Source organism: Asparagus officinalis, chromosome 8 (assembly GCF_001876935.1).
Source record: "Asparagus officinalis chromosome 8, Aspof.V1, whole genome shotgun sequence".
Classification (NCBI taxonomy): Eukaryota; Viridiplantae; Streptophyta; class Magnoliopsida; order Asparagales; family Asparagaceae; genus Asparagus; species Asparagus officinalis.
Window position 1 is genome coordinate 130,203,810 of NC_033801.1, and position 14,630 is coordinate 130,218,439.

The following is a 14,630-nucleotide window of genomic DNA, read 5'->3' on the forward strand; positions in this document are numbered from 1 at the left end:
GCCATCGAAGCGTCCTCCAACGCCCTGGCGGCAGCCGCCCAAGCGAGCGCCGCGTCGGCAGACGGGGATTGGCCCGACATGGTGCGACGCAGATGCAGGTGGTGGGCCCTCCTCCTCCCGCCCTCGCCATCCCCATCGTCTACGGCTCCGACGCCGTCCACGGCCCACAACAACCTACTACGCCACCGCTACCATTTTCCCTCATAACGTCGGTCTCGGAGCTACAAGGTTTTGTGTTTTTTTATGTACATTTCAAGTGCCGGTGTGAATTTTGATGCATCTGACTTCAATTCGTAGAGACGGGGAATTGGCTCGAAGGATCGGAGCGGCGACCGCGTTGGAAGTGAGGGCAAGTGGCATTCACTACACTTTTGCCCCTTGTGTTGCGGTTGGTTGACTTGTTCCCCTTCTTTTTATTTATTATTATTATTATTATTTACCTTTGAATTTTTTTTATCACATGTTATCCTTGTTGGAGTTGCGGAAGCGAGATACGTAATTGATTTTAGTTTTAGAGGATTGAGAATGGAGGAAGTAGAAGGGAAATGAAGAATTGGAAGGACAGATGCTAGTTTGAAGAAACTATGTTTTAATTTGCTTCAAAGCTTGTTACAAGTGCCATTGCCTATTTATAGGCTCACAAGGAATTCTCTAGAACGTTTAGATTTTTCATGATACATCAAGTTTCTAGAGAATTCTATATAATTCTATTTTCTACATACATCCATGATTAATATATCTTGTTCCTAGATTATTCTAGACAGTTATGCTTTTTTACAAATATCCTAGAGTTTTCTAGAATTACAAATTACTTTCTAACACCCCTCCGTAATTTGTAATTCCCAACTCATTTCTGAATAGCATTAAATTTTTTGGAGGGTAATGCTTTCGTGAAGATGTCTGCTAGCTGCTCATTTGTTGAGATGAACTCTAGCTCGATCTCCTTATTTTCAACGAGCTTTCTGATGTAATGAACGAATCTCAATATGTTTAGTTTTGACATGAAACATTAGATTCTTTGTCATGGCTACTGTAGGCTTGCTATCACAGTAAAGAGTAGTCGGTGACTCTTGGTCTTGTTGTAAATCAGATAAAATCTTTCGAAGCCATACTACTACGCATGCGGTATTTGTAGCTGAAATATACTCTGCTTCTGTAGATGAGAGGGTTATGATCTGTTATTTCTTTAAGGTCGAATATTACCTTAGATCCTAGAGTGAAGACATATCCTGAAGTGCTTTTGTGATCATCAATACATCCAGTCCAGTCGCTGTCAGTGTAGCCAGACAATGCATTGTCTTCTTCTGTTGTGTATTTTATTCCCATACTCTTTGTACCTTAAAGATATCGAAGAATCCGTTTTGCTGCTCCATAGTGTAGCTTACTTGGATTGCTCATGGATCTGGACATAATACTTACAATATATAATATGTCTGATCTTGTATTTGTGAGGTAGATTAGCGATCCGACTAGGCTTTTGTAACTTGAGGCATCCACCTTTGGTGCTCCACCTTTGGCGTTCCATCGTTCATTGATAGCTTTTTATTTAGCAATGCTGGTGTAGCTACTGGATTGCAATTCTTCATGTTGAACCTCTTCAAAAGATCTTCGCAGTACTTCTCTTGATTGATAAATATTTCTCCTTCAGTTTGTTTTACTTGTAGTCCTAAAAAATATCTCATTAATCCTAAATCTTTCATCTCAAAATCTTTTTTCATCTTCCTTTTAAATTCTTCATTCATCATAGTGTTATTGTCACAATAAATTAAATCATCAACATATAAGCAAACGATAAGGAAGTTTGCACTTTTGTTCTTCACATATAGAGACGATTTACTCGGGCTCCTTTGAGATCCATGCTTGTGGAAGTAGTTGTCAATTTTGCTATTACAAGCCCGCGGTGCTTGCTTCAACCTGTATAGTGCTTTGTGCAGTCAATAAACTTTGTTTTCTTATTTTTTGACTATGTAGTCATGTGGTTGCTCGACATAAACTTCCTCTTTGAGTTCTCCATTTAGGAATACTGACTTAACATCTAGCTGAAATACTTTGAGCTTGAGCTGAGCTGCTATGGCCAATACCGTCCTTATGGTCTCCATACGAGCAACTGAGACAAATATCTCATTGAAGTCGACTCCTGGTTGCTGAGAGTAACCCTTCGCGACTAATCAAGTCTTGAGTTTCTGAACGGAGCCATCTTCATTGTACTTGGTTTTGTATATCCACTTAAGGCCAATGACTTCCTTTCCTTCTGGAAGATTCACCAGCTCTCATGTCTTGTTCTTCTCGATCATGTATATTTCTTCATCCATTGTTTTTCTCCAACCTTCATCTTGAACAGCTTCTTCAAATTGCTATGGTTCACAGGAGAAGAATGCTACGTTACATGAGTCATAAATATCTTGAAGTGAACGCACCTTTCTTGGCAGTGAATCTGTGTCTGAAGTTGATGCATCTGAGGATCTTGGACTAGGAGAATCTTGATATGGCGTGGCTCCCCTTGTTTCCTCTTCAATGATGATTGGTGTTGAGGTTTGATGGGTTCATCATTCCATATTCCTACTTCATCGAAGATAACATCTCTGGAGACCACTAATTTATTAGTATCAGGATTGTATAATCTGTAGGCTTTGGATTCTTCATTGTAGCCAATGAAGATGAGTTTTTCTCCTTTTTCATCAAACTTTTCCTTTCTTAGTTGTGATGGTTTATGTGCATAGGCAATACAATCAAATACCTTAAAGAAATCCACTTTCGCCTTTCGCCTATACCAAGCTTCATATGGCGTTTTTTTTTGACACAATTTTCGTTGGTAATCTATTCAAGATGTAGGCTGCTGTATATACTGCCTCAACCCATAGTTTATTTGGGAGATTTTTACTTTTTAACATGTTCCTCGCCATCTCCACAATTGATCTTTTTTTTCTTTCTGCTACTTTATTTTGTTGTGGAGTGTACCTTGTTAGCTCCTTTTTAATTCCATGGTTTTTACAAAAAAATTAAAATCCATTGGAGGTGAACTCTCCTCCATGATCAGTTCTTAGAACTTTCAATTTGTGGCCACTTTGTTTTTCTACAAGAGCCTTATACTCAATAAACTTTGAGAATACATCTGATTTTGCTTTTAAGAAATATATCCACATCATTCTGCTATAATCATCAACAAATAATAATAAATATCTTCTTCCATTTAATGATGGGGTTTGTATTGGGTCACAAACATCAGAATGCACTAATTCTAACGGGGCTTTTGCTCTCCAAGATGTTTTAGTAAATGGTAAGCGAATGCACTAATTCTAACGGGGCTTTTGCTCTCCAAGATGTTTTAGTAAATGGTAAGCGATGCATTTTTTCATAAATGCATCCTTTACGGGGCTTTTGCTCTCCAAGATGTTTTAGTAAATGGTAAGCGATGCATTTTTTCATAAATGCATCCTTTATAAATTTTTTCTTCTTTATTTATGTGTGGGAGTCCTATCACGATATTCTTCATTTTTAGCAAATTTAGACTCTTGAAGTTTAAGTGGCCATATCTTTAATGTCTTAATAGAAATCATTATTTTCTTCTGATTTGAGTGCAAGATTCTCTATAGGCATTTTTAAGGGAAAAAATTTGTTAGGAGTCATTTTTATTCTAGTCACTGTTTGCTTATTCTTATTAATTATCACACATTCATTCTTAAAAAATTGATTGCATATCCTTTTTGGATTAATTGTCCCACACTAAGTAAATTTTGAGTTAGCACCGGAACATAAAGAACATTTGAGATGTATTTCGTCTTACCTCCCTTTGTCTGGACTGCTATCACTCCCTTTCCTTCAATGTTTTTTAATTTTGCGTCTCCAAGCTTTATTTGAGAGCTTGCTCCATCCTTCAGCTCTACGAAGCTGCTCTTATTTCCTGCCATATGATTGTTACATCCACTATCCAAATACCAAGTATCATTTTTTTTTGATTGTGCATTAAAACATGAATAAAATAGGTGATCGGTTTCTACTTCTGTATAGTGGACTTCATTATTTTTCTGATACCAACAATCTTTTTGGGAGTGATTAGCATTTATACAGTTTGTGCATTTAAATTTACAGTTATATGTGTTATGTCCAGACTTACTATATATTTTACAATAGGAGGTAGACTTATTTTTTGAGAAATCTTTGTCTCATTCATTCTTCCTTGTCCCCCGAACTTTCTTTCATGATAGTTGCCTCATCCATCTTGTGCTTTCTGAGAAAATCTTCTTTCTTTATTTTCTTTAATTCCATCTCCTCCTTTCCTTAAAAATGTTAGTTTTGACTGAAACGTTTGCTCCACCTCTTGACTTGAAGATCTGCTTCTTCTAAGCTCATGTGACTCCAAAGAAGTCATTAGTTCATAAAAACTTAGTTTTGATAAATCTTTAGATTCTTCTATGGCAACAACAATATGATTTCATGTAGGGGGAAGACTTCTTAATATATTCTCAACAATCTTCTTATCCTCTATTTTATCCCCATAGCTTCTAATTTGATTAATGATTTGAGTTAACTTTATCAAAAAAATTCTTTCACGGATTCATTATCTTTCATCTTTATGTTGTCAAAGTCTCTCCATAAAGATTGTAGTTTGATAGAGATTACCTTATTGGAGTCCTTGAATTCTTGTTTGCGTATGTCCCATGCATCCTTTGATTTTGATGCGAACATTATTCGGAGAAAGATTGCTTTGTTTACCCCTTGTTGGATTAAGAGAAGTGCCTTCGCATCCTTTTTCTTGTTCTCCTTATACTTCTTTTGTTTTATGCTCCTTTTGCTTTGTCGGTGTCCATGATGCTAACATTGCTAAGTCATCTGGACCTTCATAGCCTTCTTCGACAAGCTCCCAAAGTTATTAAGAGATGAAAAGAGTCTTCATTTTGAGGCTCCAGAAGTCATAGTTTCCGCTGTCAAAAATAGGGACTAAGTTTTGAAGGTAGTTAAAAAGAGAAGGGACAATTGGTGATGATGCTACCATTTAGAATTGTAGTGAAAGGTTAAAGGCTTTCAAGATTGATTTGAGGTGGAATAGGATGACTCTGATACCAAATTTATTGGAGTTGCGAAAGCGAGATACGTAATTGATTTTAGTTTTAGAGGATTGAGAATGGAGGAAGTAGAAGGGAAATGAAGAGTAAGCGAGATACGTAATTGATTTTAGTTTTAGAGGATTGAGAATGGAGGAAGTAGAAGGGAAATGAAGAGTTGGAAGGGAAGAGGCTAGCTAGGATTGAGAATGGAGGAAGTAGAAGGGAAATGAAGAGTTGGAAGGGAAGAGGCTAGCTTGAAGAAACTATATTTTAATTTGCTTCAAAGCTTGTTACAAATGCTTACATCCATTGCCTATTTATAGACTCATAAGGAATTCTCTAGAATGTTTAGATTTTTCATGATACATCAAGTTTCTAGAGAATTCTATATAATTCTATTTTCTACGTACATCCATGCTTAATATATATCTTGTTCCTAGATTATTCTAGACATTTATGTTTTTTTACAAATATCCTAGAGTTATTTAGAATTACAAATTACCTTCTAACACCCCTCCTTAATTTGTAATTCCCAACTCATTTCAGAATAGTATAAACTTTTTGGAGGGTAATGCTTTTGTGAAGATGTCTGCTAGCTGCTCAATTTTTTTTCCACATGTTATCCTTCGATTGGAGGAAACTTAGGCTTTTGTTACTAGAGATCGAAGAATTTGGATTGGATTCTTCACACTTTGACGTTGCATGTATGGATATAACAAAATTGTAACCTAAACCTAGACTTATTAGACTGCAACTATTCAATACATTATAAACTTTGGATAATTGACCCTAAAGATTACTGTGCATTTGGTCGTCTGTATCTTGAAGATTAGATGCTTTTCCACCATTCGGTTTCAATTAGGACTGTTGGAGCTGTAATGCTTCGCTCGGACAGCTTATTTTCCAAACAACATCGAATAACTGTTTGAGCATACTTTTGATTAAGTAACTAAGTAAGTAATTACTTTAAGGTTTCTTAAATACGAGAGAGCATGATCCGAACTTATTAAGTGCAATTCCTAAGATGTATTTTAAACCCCAAATGTTGCTCCAACTAAACAGGATTATTCCCCCAAAAAACAAAAAAATACTATTTGTGATGGTCAGGATGTTGATTGTTGTGTTTGCTTGATTTTGCAGGTTTGCAGGGATCCAAGATGGGGAAGATGCTACGAGAGTTATAGTGAGGATCCAGAAATAGTGCGGATGATGACCCCTATTGTTTCTGGTCTGCAGGGATCCCCACCCGAAGGGCATCCTGCAGGATACCCTTTTCTTGCAGGAAGGTACAAGTTTGATATGCTTTCATTGCCTTGTCATTTTAGAAAGTATTTTCCATGGTGTTTCAAACCACTGTATCGTGATTCACAACATTTACCCTTTTCTGCTTCTTGCTTAACCGCAGTAAGAATGTGATTGCATGTGCCAAGCATTTTGTTGGGGATGGAGGCACAGACAAAGGGATAAATGAAGGCGATACTATCTGTAGCTTTGAGGAGTTGGAACAAATACATATGAGGCCTTATCCTGACTGCCTTGCTCAGGGAGTCTGTACGGTTATGGTTTCCTATTCCAGCTGGAATGGAAGACCATTGCATTCTGATCGGTATCTCATAACAGATATCTTGAAGGGCAAGTTGGGCTTCAAGGTATTAACTTACTGAGAAATTCCCCCAAATTTGCGGTTACGTTTGGCTTTGTTATAGATCTTTAAGAAGCCTGAAAATCTCGAGTCCAATCTGCAAATAAGGAAGTTAAAACCTCAACCTTCATGTTGTTGGTTGAGGCTTGCTTGTTTAGTTGTTTGCGTTAACATTCATTTTCTTTCTGCAGTGTGTTGAAACATTCTACTTAACTTTATGTCAAAAGCAATGCAAATACTTGTAGCTTTCCGGCAATCACAATGCATATAATAAAGTGTGAATATTTATCTCGTACTGATGAAGAATTTTGTCAACAGGGAATGGTGATATCAGATTGGGAAGGAATAGATAGGCTGTCTAAGCCGCATGGATCAAACTATCGCTTTTGCATCTCTGCTTCAGTAAATGCTGGAATCGATATGGTAGAAATCATACTGCCTAATCTTAACCCCAACACTATTTTCAGTTTTTGTTGAAAATGTAGCTGAGATTGTTTTTTCTTTTTCATTTGTCTCCAGATAATGGTGCCTCACAGGTATGATAAGTTCCTAGAAGATTTGATTTATCTGGTGGAATCAGGAGATATACCCATATCCAGGATCGATGATGCTGTAGAGCGGATCTTAAGAGTGAAATTTATTGCCGGATTGTTCGAAAAGCCTTTTTCAGATCGATCTTTGTTGAATACAGTTGGCTGCAAGGTATGCTTGTGCTATTTACTACAAGTCTTCTTTGTCCTTTTAACTTTTTTTTTTGTTCAAACCACCGAAACCACACTTTTTTACTCTCTTAAACTACTCAACCCTTTACCACTGCCGCCAGCTAGTACCATTAACTCATAGCTCAATATGTTTGAACTTTGAGGTGGTGATCATACGGATAGAATCATAGAAGATTACCTACCTCAAAAAAATTGAAACCTTCAGGAGTTCTGTAGAAAACTTACTAGCTCAATTTTAAGAATATGCATCCATGCTTCTATAGTTTTTGGTATTGGGAAAGGTAATTTATCCAAACCAGCCCTGTGATATCAGTTCAAGTTAGATCATAGTAACCACGGATTGGAAAAGTTTGATTTCTAATTTTAGTTTAAGTATTTAATTCACATAATTCTTGCAATTGTGATTTTGGTCTGCATCTGAAGTTCATAGCATAGAATATTGTGAAGGTAAGATATAAAATTTAGTAGTTTGTTTGAAAACTAGACCACCTAACATGTGCTTTAAAACATCATGATTATCTTCAGGAGCACAGGGAGCTAGCACGTGAGGCTGTTAGGAAATCATTGGTTTTGTTAAAAAATGGAAAGGATCCTGCAAAGCCATTTTTACCTCTGGATAAAAATGCTAAAAGAATTCTTGTTGCTGGAAGACATGCAGATGATGTTGGATATCAATGTGGGGGTTGGACGATAACATGGTATGGAGGCAGCGGAAGAATAACAGTTGGTAAGTGATTTTTTTCTTGCACGACTTTTATCATATTTTCAAGCACTTCAGTTTTTTATTGGATATTTTCCATATTTTTATTATATATTTAGTCATTTTCTCTCATATTATGAAATATCAGATAGTACAGTTTATTGATTATTTACCTTTAGACAAATTTTTAAGAAGGAATTCCTTGATGAATTTTGAAATTGATGACCTCGCTTAGAATTACTTGTTTAACACTAATTTTAAGATTATACATATACAATGGAATGTTCTGCAATGGTGAACCTGTACATGGTCGTGTTATTAGTACTCTTCATTGAAAGGAAAGATGACACCCCTTGGTTAATAAATTAAATAAATAAATAAATAACTCTCACCATGCCCTTTCTTGCAAGTGGACTCCTTTAAGCCATTGATTGGCTATGTGAATACTTGGATACTGGATTAATCAGCCAGGTTAGTTGCCTAGCTTATTAGCATAGTCATTCCAAGGTAGAGAAGTCTACTGCTCATCATAATTTTGAAGGGGAAAATAGATAAATACGAAAGAGAAGTAGCTTTTAAATGTGTAATGGTAATGATCTCCTTTTGCATTAGTCCCTTCTAAATAGCTTTTAAATTTTAATTGGAATGAATCTCATTCCAAATTCTGTGCTCTTTGTCGGTTTGCTTGAGATGATATTATAAAGTCATACATTCTGTTAACACTAAAATATTCTTTTTCCCTTGGAAATATCATATACAGATTGATTAAACAATAATAAAACGAAGGGAACCAAGGAAAGCAGATAATATTGACGTGTAAGATGTTTAGTTTAGTGGAATTTAGATTCAAAGGTCCAATTACTAACTCAGCAATGTCAGAGAATCTGGTCATATTAGAAATTTAAAACATAAAACTGAGTCATATTAGAAATTTAAAACATAAAACTGAAGAATAAACATCTCTATTTGCAGAATTAAATAAAACTGAGTCATATTAGAAATTTAAAACATAAAACTGAAGAATAAACATCTCTATTTGCAGAATTAAAAGGTTAACCAACTGAAAGAAACTTTAAAACATAAAACTGAAGAATAAACATCTCTATTTGCAGAATTAAAAGGTTAACCAACTGAAAGAAACTGAGAACTGCAGAAGTGGATATTAGGGAATGCCTTATATAACTCAGACATGTTGGACAAAACTAATTGGTTGGAAGCATTGGATAGACTAGTCCCAGGAATTCTTGCAGATCTGCATAAACTAGCTCTGCATTTGGAATACAAGTACTTTATATGTAACATCAATTTCAGAAACTGTAGATGGTGTGGCAATTTGTTACTTCATAAGTATCATCAAGGACATAAAAAAACAATCTCCATTTGATTGTTGGTCCCATGCACATCTCAGACTTACATATCATCACTAGTTAATAGATATAGCATCAGCTGCAGGCTAATTTTCGCGCAGATTTAGAATCCCATACATATCTCAGGCTTAGTGTTCTCTTGGGCCACATTTAGCACCTTTTGTAAATATCGGTATGACATTATTATGCCTAGCAGAGCAAGGGCTGGGTTGTGCATCATGCTGATGGTAAGAGGTTTGGCTTTGCATATGAAATTAGCTCCATCGACAATCTTGGACTTAGCTTGATTTTAATGTAATGATACCCAACCCTGTTTCCAAAAACCAGGCCACCTGAACAAATGCTTGATATACACTTGGGTTTTCAATTAAAGGGTAACGGTTCTACACTGCTTACCAAGGTTGTCTACAGCATATGCAATAGATGATATCATTTCTTGTCTGTTGATTCTACTCTTGGAAAGCTGGAAGTTTCTGCGAGAAGTCTGTAGTTCAAACTTTTATTGGAAGAAGCTCTCTCTTTAGGATAGTTCCTTGCAACACTATCTTCCTTCCTCCAAGATCTAGGCTGCTTTTAGTTGACAAGAGGCAATAGCGTTACAGTTTTGTCTTTTTTTTTTGGAGACTCCTTGTAGTTAAGAGTTCTGATGAACATACGATCCAATACATAATTTGGATCATAATTTTGATAGGTGGATGAAATTTGGTTGCTTGAACTCTTCTATTGAAGGCACAAACATCTTATCTTGCACAAAAAATGCATCTTCTGGGAGAACATATCACGAACAGCGTTCATAACTTCACTTTCATGTGAGTGAGATAGAAGCTTATGCCGATTTGCATTTGCAGGCACCACCATTTTGGAGGCCATTAAAGAAGCCGTAGGAGAGAGTGCAGAAGTGGTCTACGAGGAACATCCATCAACAGCCACAATTGCAAACCAAAATTTTTCGTTTGCTATAGTAGTCGTCGGAGAGGTTGCCTACGCAGAATTTTTGGGAGATAGATCTCAACTTAATATCCCGTTCAATGGTTCCAACATGATTAACCTTGTGGCTAGCGAAATTCCGACACTTGTGATCACGATATCAGGAAGGCCTCTGGTGCTTGAGCCAGAGTTACTGGACAAGATAGAAGCCCTGGTTGCTGCTTGGCTACCAGGCAGTGAGGGAGGCGGCGTCGCTGACGTCCTTTTTGGAGATTATGACTTTGAAGGTCGACTGCCTGTTACTTGGTTTAGACCAACTAGTCAGTTGCCACTAAATGCAGGGCATCAGTCCTATGACCCTCTATTTCCCCTTGGGTTCGGATTGAAAATGGGTCTGATGAACAAATAAAGTTGTGTTAGTTTTAAGTCTTAAAAAACTTTAATACAATTACATCCAGAAATAATGAAATCATCTCGCTTATATGATGTATTTGCAATCAGTCAAATTGATACCCTCAAGGTCTGAGGGAGATTATCGCATCATCCAACAGCTTTAACGCCTGATAACGTTCTTGCCCGAGGAGGTTTAAACTGATAGATCCAAGGATTTACTGTAAGAGAGTTTTGTACTGATTAGAAATTAGACGGTTCATGACTTCATGTGAAGTTGATGTAAAGCGAGGGCTAGTGGATGCATTTTCTTATGCAACTTGCAGAAAGAGGACATCATACTTTTGGAAAGAAAGTGGACATTTTATTTTTTTGGCATATATCTTTGGGAAGTTAACAGTGATGCCACTCTTCGCTTCTTTTAAATACGTAGGGACCACGGTTTTGAACGTTTTAGGCGCAGCAGAGGCCCCATCTGTATTTATATAGATGGCACGTATTGAGTAGTAATAGTAGTAGTAGTAGAAGGAGAAGTTAAATTATGGTGACAGGACAGCTCAACCGATCACAGGCAGCATTTATTCTATTTAATGACGGTGATATAAGCTATTTATGATGATAATGTACTAGTAATAATAACATAATTGTAACGAGTTACTGACAGACTCTGATCAGTTTTTTATCAGTACAAATTAAGCTTCATGTTTACTTTTGTATATATCCTTAGCTTGATCAAAACAAAATTCAGAAAAAAAAAGACCTCGAACGACTTTATGATGTTGCCTTCTTTTTTCCTATTTATCCAAATTTATTTCGTGTCCTTGGAGAAATTTCTAATGAGAGTTGTGTTCTCTCTCAGCCTACCTTGGATTTTGAGGTGTAAGTTTGCAAACCGGACAAAGGAATTAGCTGGTTCTCTATGGTAGGAGTATGAGGTACGTAAAATGATTCCCACAATAAATTCTTCGAAAGGTAGGACCATATATATATAGGCTTTATTTTCGTCACCGTGCGGCTATTAATAAGTCGCATAATATCTACGGGACCTCTCAAGAAATGATGTATACATACGATGATAAGATCCCAACAACAGCTTACCCACCATTTGTGGTGGGTACGCACTTGATTGGATTGATACAAAATAGAGGAGAATTCCATGGAAACCCTGGAGATATTTGGTCTGCGTCCCTCCATTATATTGTTCTGTGGGCATCACCCAATTATAGTGCCCTTCTTTGAGAAGAAAAGGGTTAGACAAAGTTGCACATGATGCCGGAAAAAGACAAAGAATCGAGTAGACCCGCAGTAGTTTTTTTTTTAAAGCAGGGAACCTGCAGGCTCACGCCCCCGTCTCAATGGATTTGATTCCGGACCGGAAATAGGCTTTGGTTAGATTAAGATGCAGTCGTAGCGCTGGAGTTGTGTGTGCCCATAAATCCCCACCAATTAAGTGGAGGAGGAACATTTCCTAATTACTGTCCCGATCAGAATTCATAATTTTCATATAGAGAGATGCTAGAAAAGAAAAAGTATAGGTGCTGATGAATCTTGGGTATCTTCTATGATTCTGTTTGCTCCAAAGGAATCTCGGTTAGAGAGAATAAAAATCTCTAGCTTAGCCTTAAAAGCGTGATTACGCGCCGTACTTGGCGCGGTCACAGGTTTATTGAGGCTAATGATAGCCCCCCCACCCCCCAGTGCTTAGTGATTGCATACTTGTCGACCCCTAAATCTTCTCCCATGCCCCCTGATTACTGTACGTAATCATGAGCTCTAAAAGTGATTAAAAGAGATTTCCGCTTTGGAAAAACTACTAGCTTTTTTACTAGTTGTCCGAATGATACGCGAGTTGCTGAAAAACCCATTTCAGGGCTTACGGAATCGAAAACATGGAGGGGGGAAGGGGAAGATATGATGTTTAAAAGTGGGAAGCCCTGAGACCGAATATGTGGTCCGAAATCAGAATCCACTTAAAATGGAGGACAAGAGAGGGGGAGAATAAAGTCGGAGGCCGAGTGCTTTTTGCCAATGCAACTTGGGAGAAAAAGGGCTCGTATATCTTTCCAAAAGGGAAAAGAAAAAGAGAGAAAAAAGAAGAAGAAGAAGAAAAAAGGCTACGTTATTTTGGTATTTACCTTAGGGGGGGTTATGCTTCCTTGAATCCTAAACGTTCACTATTCCTTAGTCGTCTCGTAAGAGTTGATGATGAAAGAGTTTCTCTACTGGTTTTCCTTTCTTGTTTTCAGGATGAGAATTGAGAAAGGTCGGCACCTAGTAAAGTCATAACATTAACAAGATTATTAACATGGCAGATTTGAGAAAGTTGGGATTGCAAAGAATAAGGGAACCATAGGCATCGCGAGGAATATATGTTATGTGCCGCTGTATTGTCTTTAGTGGGTGCCTAGAGAGAGAGAGAGAGAGGGGATCTCCCAGCATCACAAGATACCTCCCCAGAGAAGGGGGAAGAAGAAAAAGAAAAAAAAGAAAGAAAGAAGGGAATCAGGAAAAAGGAGATGCTAAAGCATGAGATGCTGAGTTAGTGGAATTCATACACAGATCCAACTAAATTAAGTGGTCGATTTCAGAGTCACGATCAGGTCACACTCTCAGGTTTAAAACGTATAAATATATTGAAGAATAAATCTCTTCTTCACAACATAACTAAAAAGGCTGATCGAAACGAAAGCAACCCCAAAACCGCAGGAGTAAATCTCCGGAGCGCCCTATATATGAGTCGGACATCTTGAACAAAGCTACTCGATTGCAAGCGTAAACCGCGTCGCGTTTGGTATACGAAGCACTTCATGCGCACCTTCAACCGCAAAAGCTATTAGATTGTTCGCCAACTAATTGTTGCTTTATTATGTACAAGGTGTAATAGTAAACCCTAAGACCAGATGTGAGTACGTAATAGGATATATATAAATATATGTGATCTTGAATGTTCGGTACAAACGTGCATGAGAGGATGACATGAAAACAAAATTTGATGGTCATCAATAAGCTACAGCCATTTCATATGTGAATGAAAGCATAAAAAACAATGTAATCCGATTGACATGAAGGAACTCAACTACAAGCCATGTGTTCTCTCGTATACTTCTTTGCTGCTCAGGCGTATAAGCGTACACACCAGCTCATATCAGAGAACATGGATAACGAAGTAACTGATACAGGCTTTTTTTTTTTTTTTTATCATATCATACCTTAAGAAAAACTGCACTGGTGATCTTCTGCATTCTAGCGTAGGTTTATGATTCCAGCTTCATATATAATTCAAGCGCGGCTCTGAAGCCGAATACCCTAACTGCTTCTTCTTCTCTCTTCATTTGAGCACGAAGCTCGAACCCTGGACACCTTTACCGCAGATCACCGACTAGCTAGGATCTCGGTCTCCAAACGCACGCCCAAGCCATGGCTTCCTCTACTGTTCATGCTACCAGCAAAAAACAAAGCAACATTGCAGTTTCACCACGCCCGGGCATTGATAGACTCGCGTTCTCAAGAGTTTTTAATTAGATGGCATGGCAATATGTACATAGGTGATCTCTCTATGAAAATCTCCTCTAGACGGAAGAGTAACGCGTTACATGCATATTCGGAAACCCCCATTAGCATCTCCGAGCACAGCGTTGGCATTGTCATAGCACATAGCATACCTAGCTACTCATCTCGAATTAACTCCAGATTCTTAACGTTAACCGACCCCATCATCCTTCCATCCATTCCATAGAAAAGTTCTACAAGGGTAGGGAGACCTAGCTGCATCTAGATAAGCATGGCACGGTGAGCAACCATAGAATCTCGGAGAGTGCTTCTATGCGGGGTTTGAGC

General features: G+C 37.6%; 2 protein-coding genes across 3 annotated transcripts in view; one reads left to right on the plus strand and one right to left on the minus strand.

Annotated features, from left to right (window-relative positions):
• LOC109820359 (beta-glucosidase BoGH3B-like) lies at positions 156-10,944 on the plus strand. 2 transcript variants are annotated; one of them, XM_020386485.1, is made up of 8 exons: positions 156-228; positions 298-388; positions 6,186-6,331; positions 6,451-6,694; positions 7,006-7,110; positions 7,207-7,389; positions 7,935-8,136; positions 10,325-10,944. In XM_020386485.1, exons 3-8 carry the CDS (start codon positions 6,252-6,254, stop codon positions 10,810-10,812), a joined length of 1,302 nt encoding a protein of 433 aa, XP_020242074.1. In that variant the 5' UTR covers positions 156-228; positions 298-388; positions 6,186-6,251; the 3' UTR covers positions 10,813-10,944. The 2 variants fall into 2 exon arrangements, with proteins under 2 accessions (XP_020242074.1, XP_020242073.1); XM_020386484.1 differs by lacking the exon at positions 156-228 and having other exon boundaries at positions 242-388.
• Positions 14,494-14,630, minus strand: part of LOC109821956 (transcription factor DIVARICATA-like) — a 1,684-nt gene continuing 1,547 nt past the window's right edge. The window contains 1 exon segment of the mRNA XM_020388111.1: positions 14,494-14,536. Within this exon segment, the coding sequence (XP_020243700.1) occupies positions 14,494-14,536 (43 nt within the window).

What these genes read in the sequence shown, in the direction of transcription:
- LOC109820359 (XM_020386484.1), top strand. Translation starts at nt 275, where the DNA reads ATGCATCTGACTTCAATTCGTAGAGACGGGGAATTGGCTCGAAGGATC. An exon ending in TACCCTTTTCTTGCAGGAAG is followed by an intron (nt 6,332 to 6,450) that starts GTACAAGTTTGA and finishes GCTTAACCGCAG; the next exon opens with TAAGAATGTGATTGCATGTG. An exon ending in TAAATGCTGGAATCGATATG is followed by an intron (nt 7,111 to 7,206) that starts GTAGAAATCATA and finishes ATTTGTCTCCAG; the next exon opens with ATAATGGTGCCTCACAGGTA.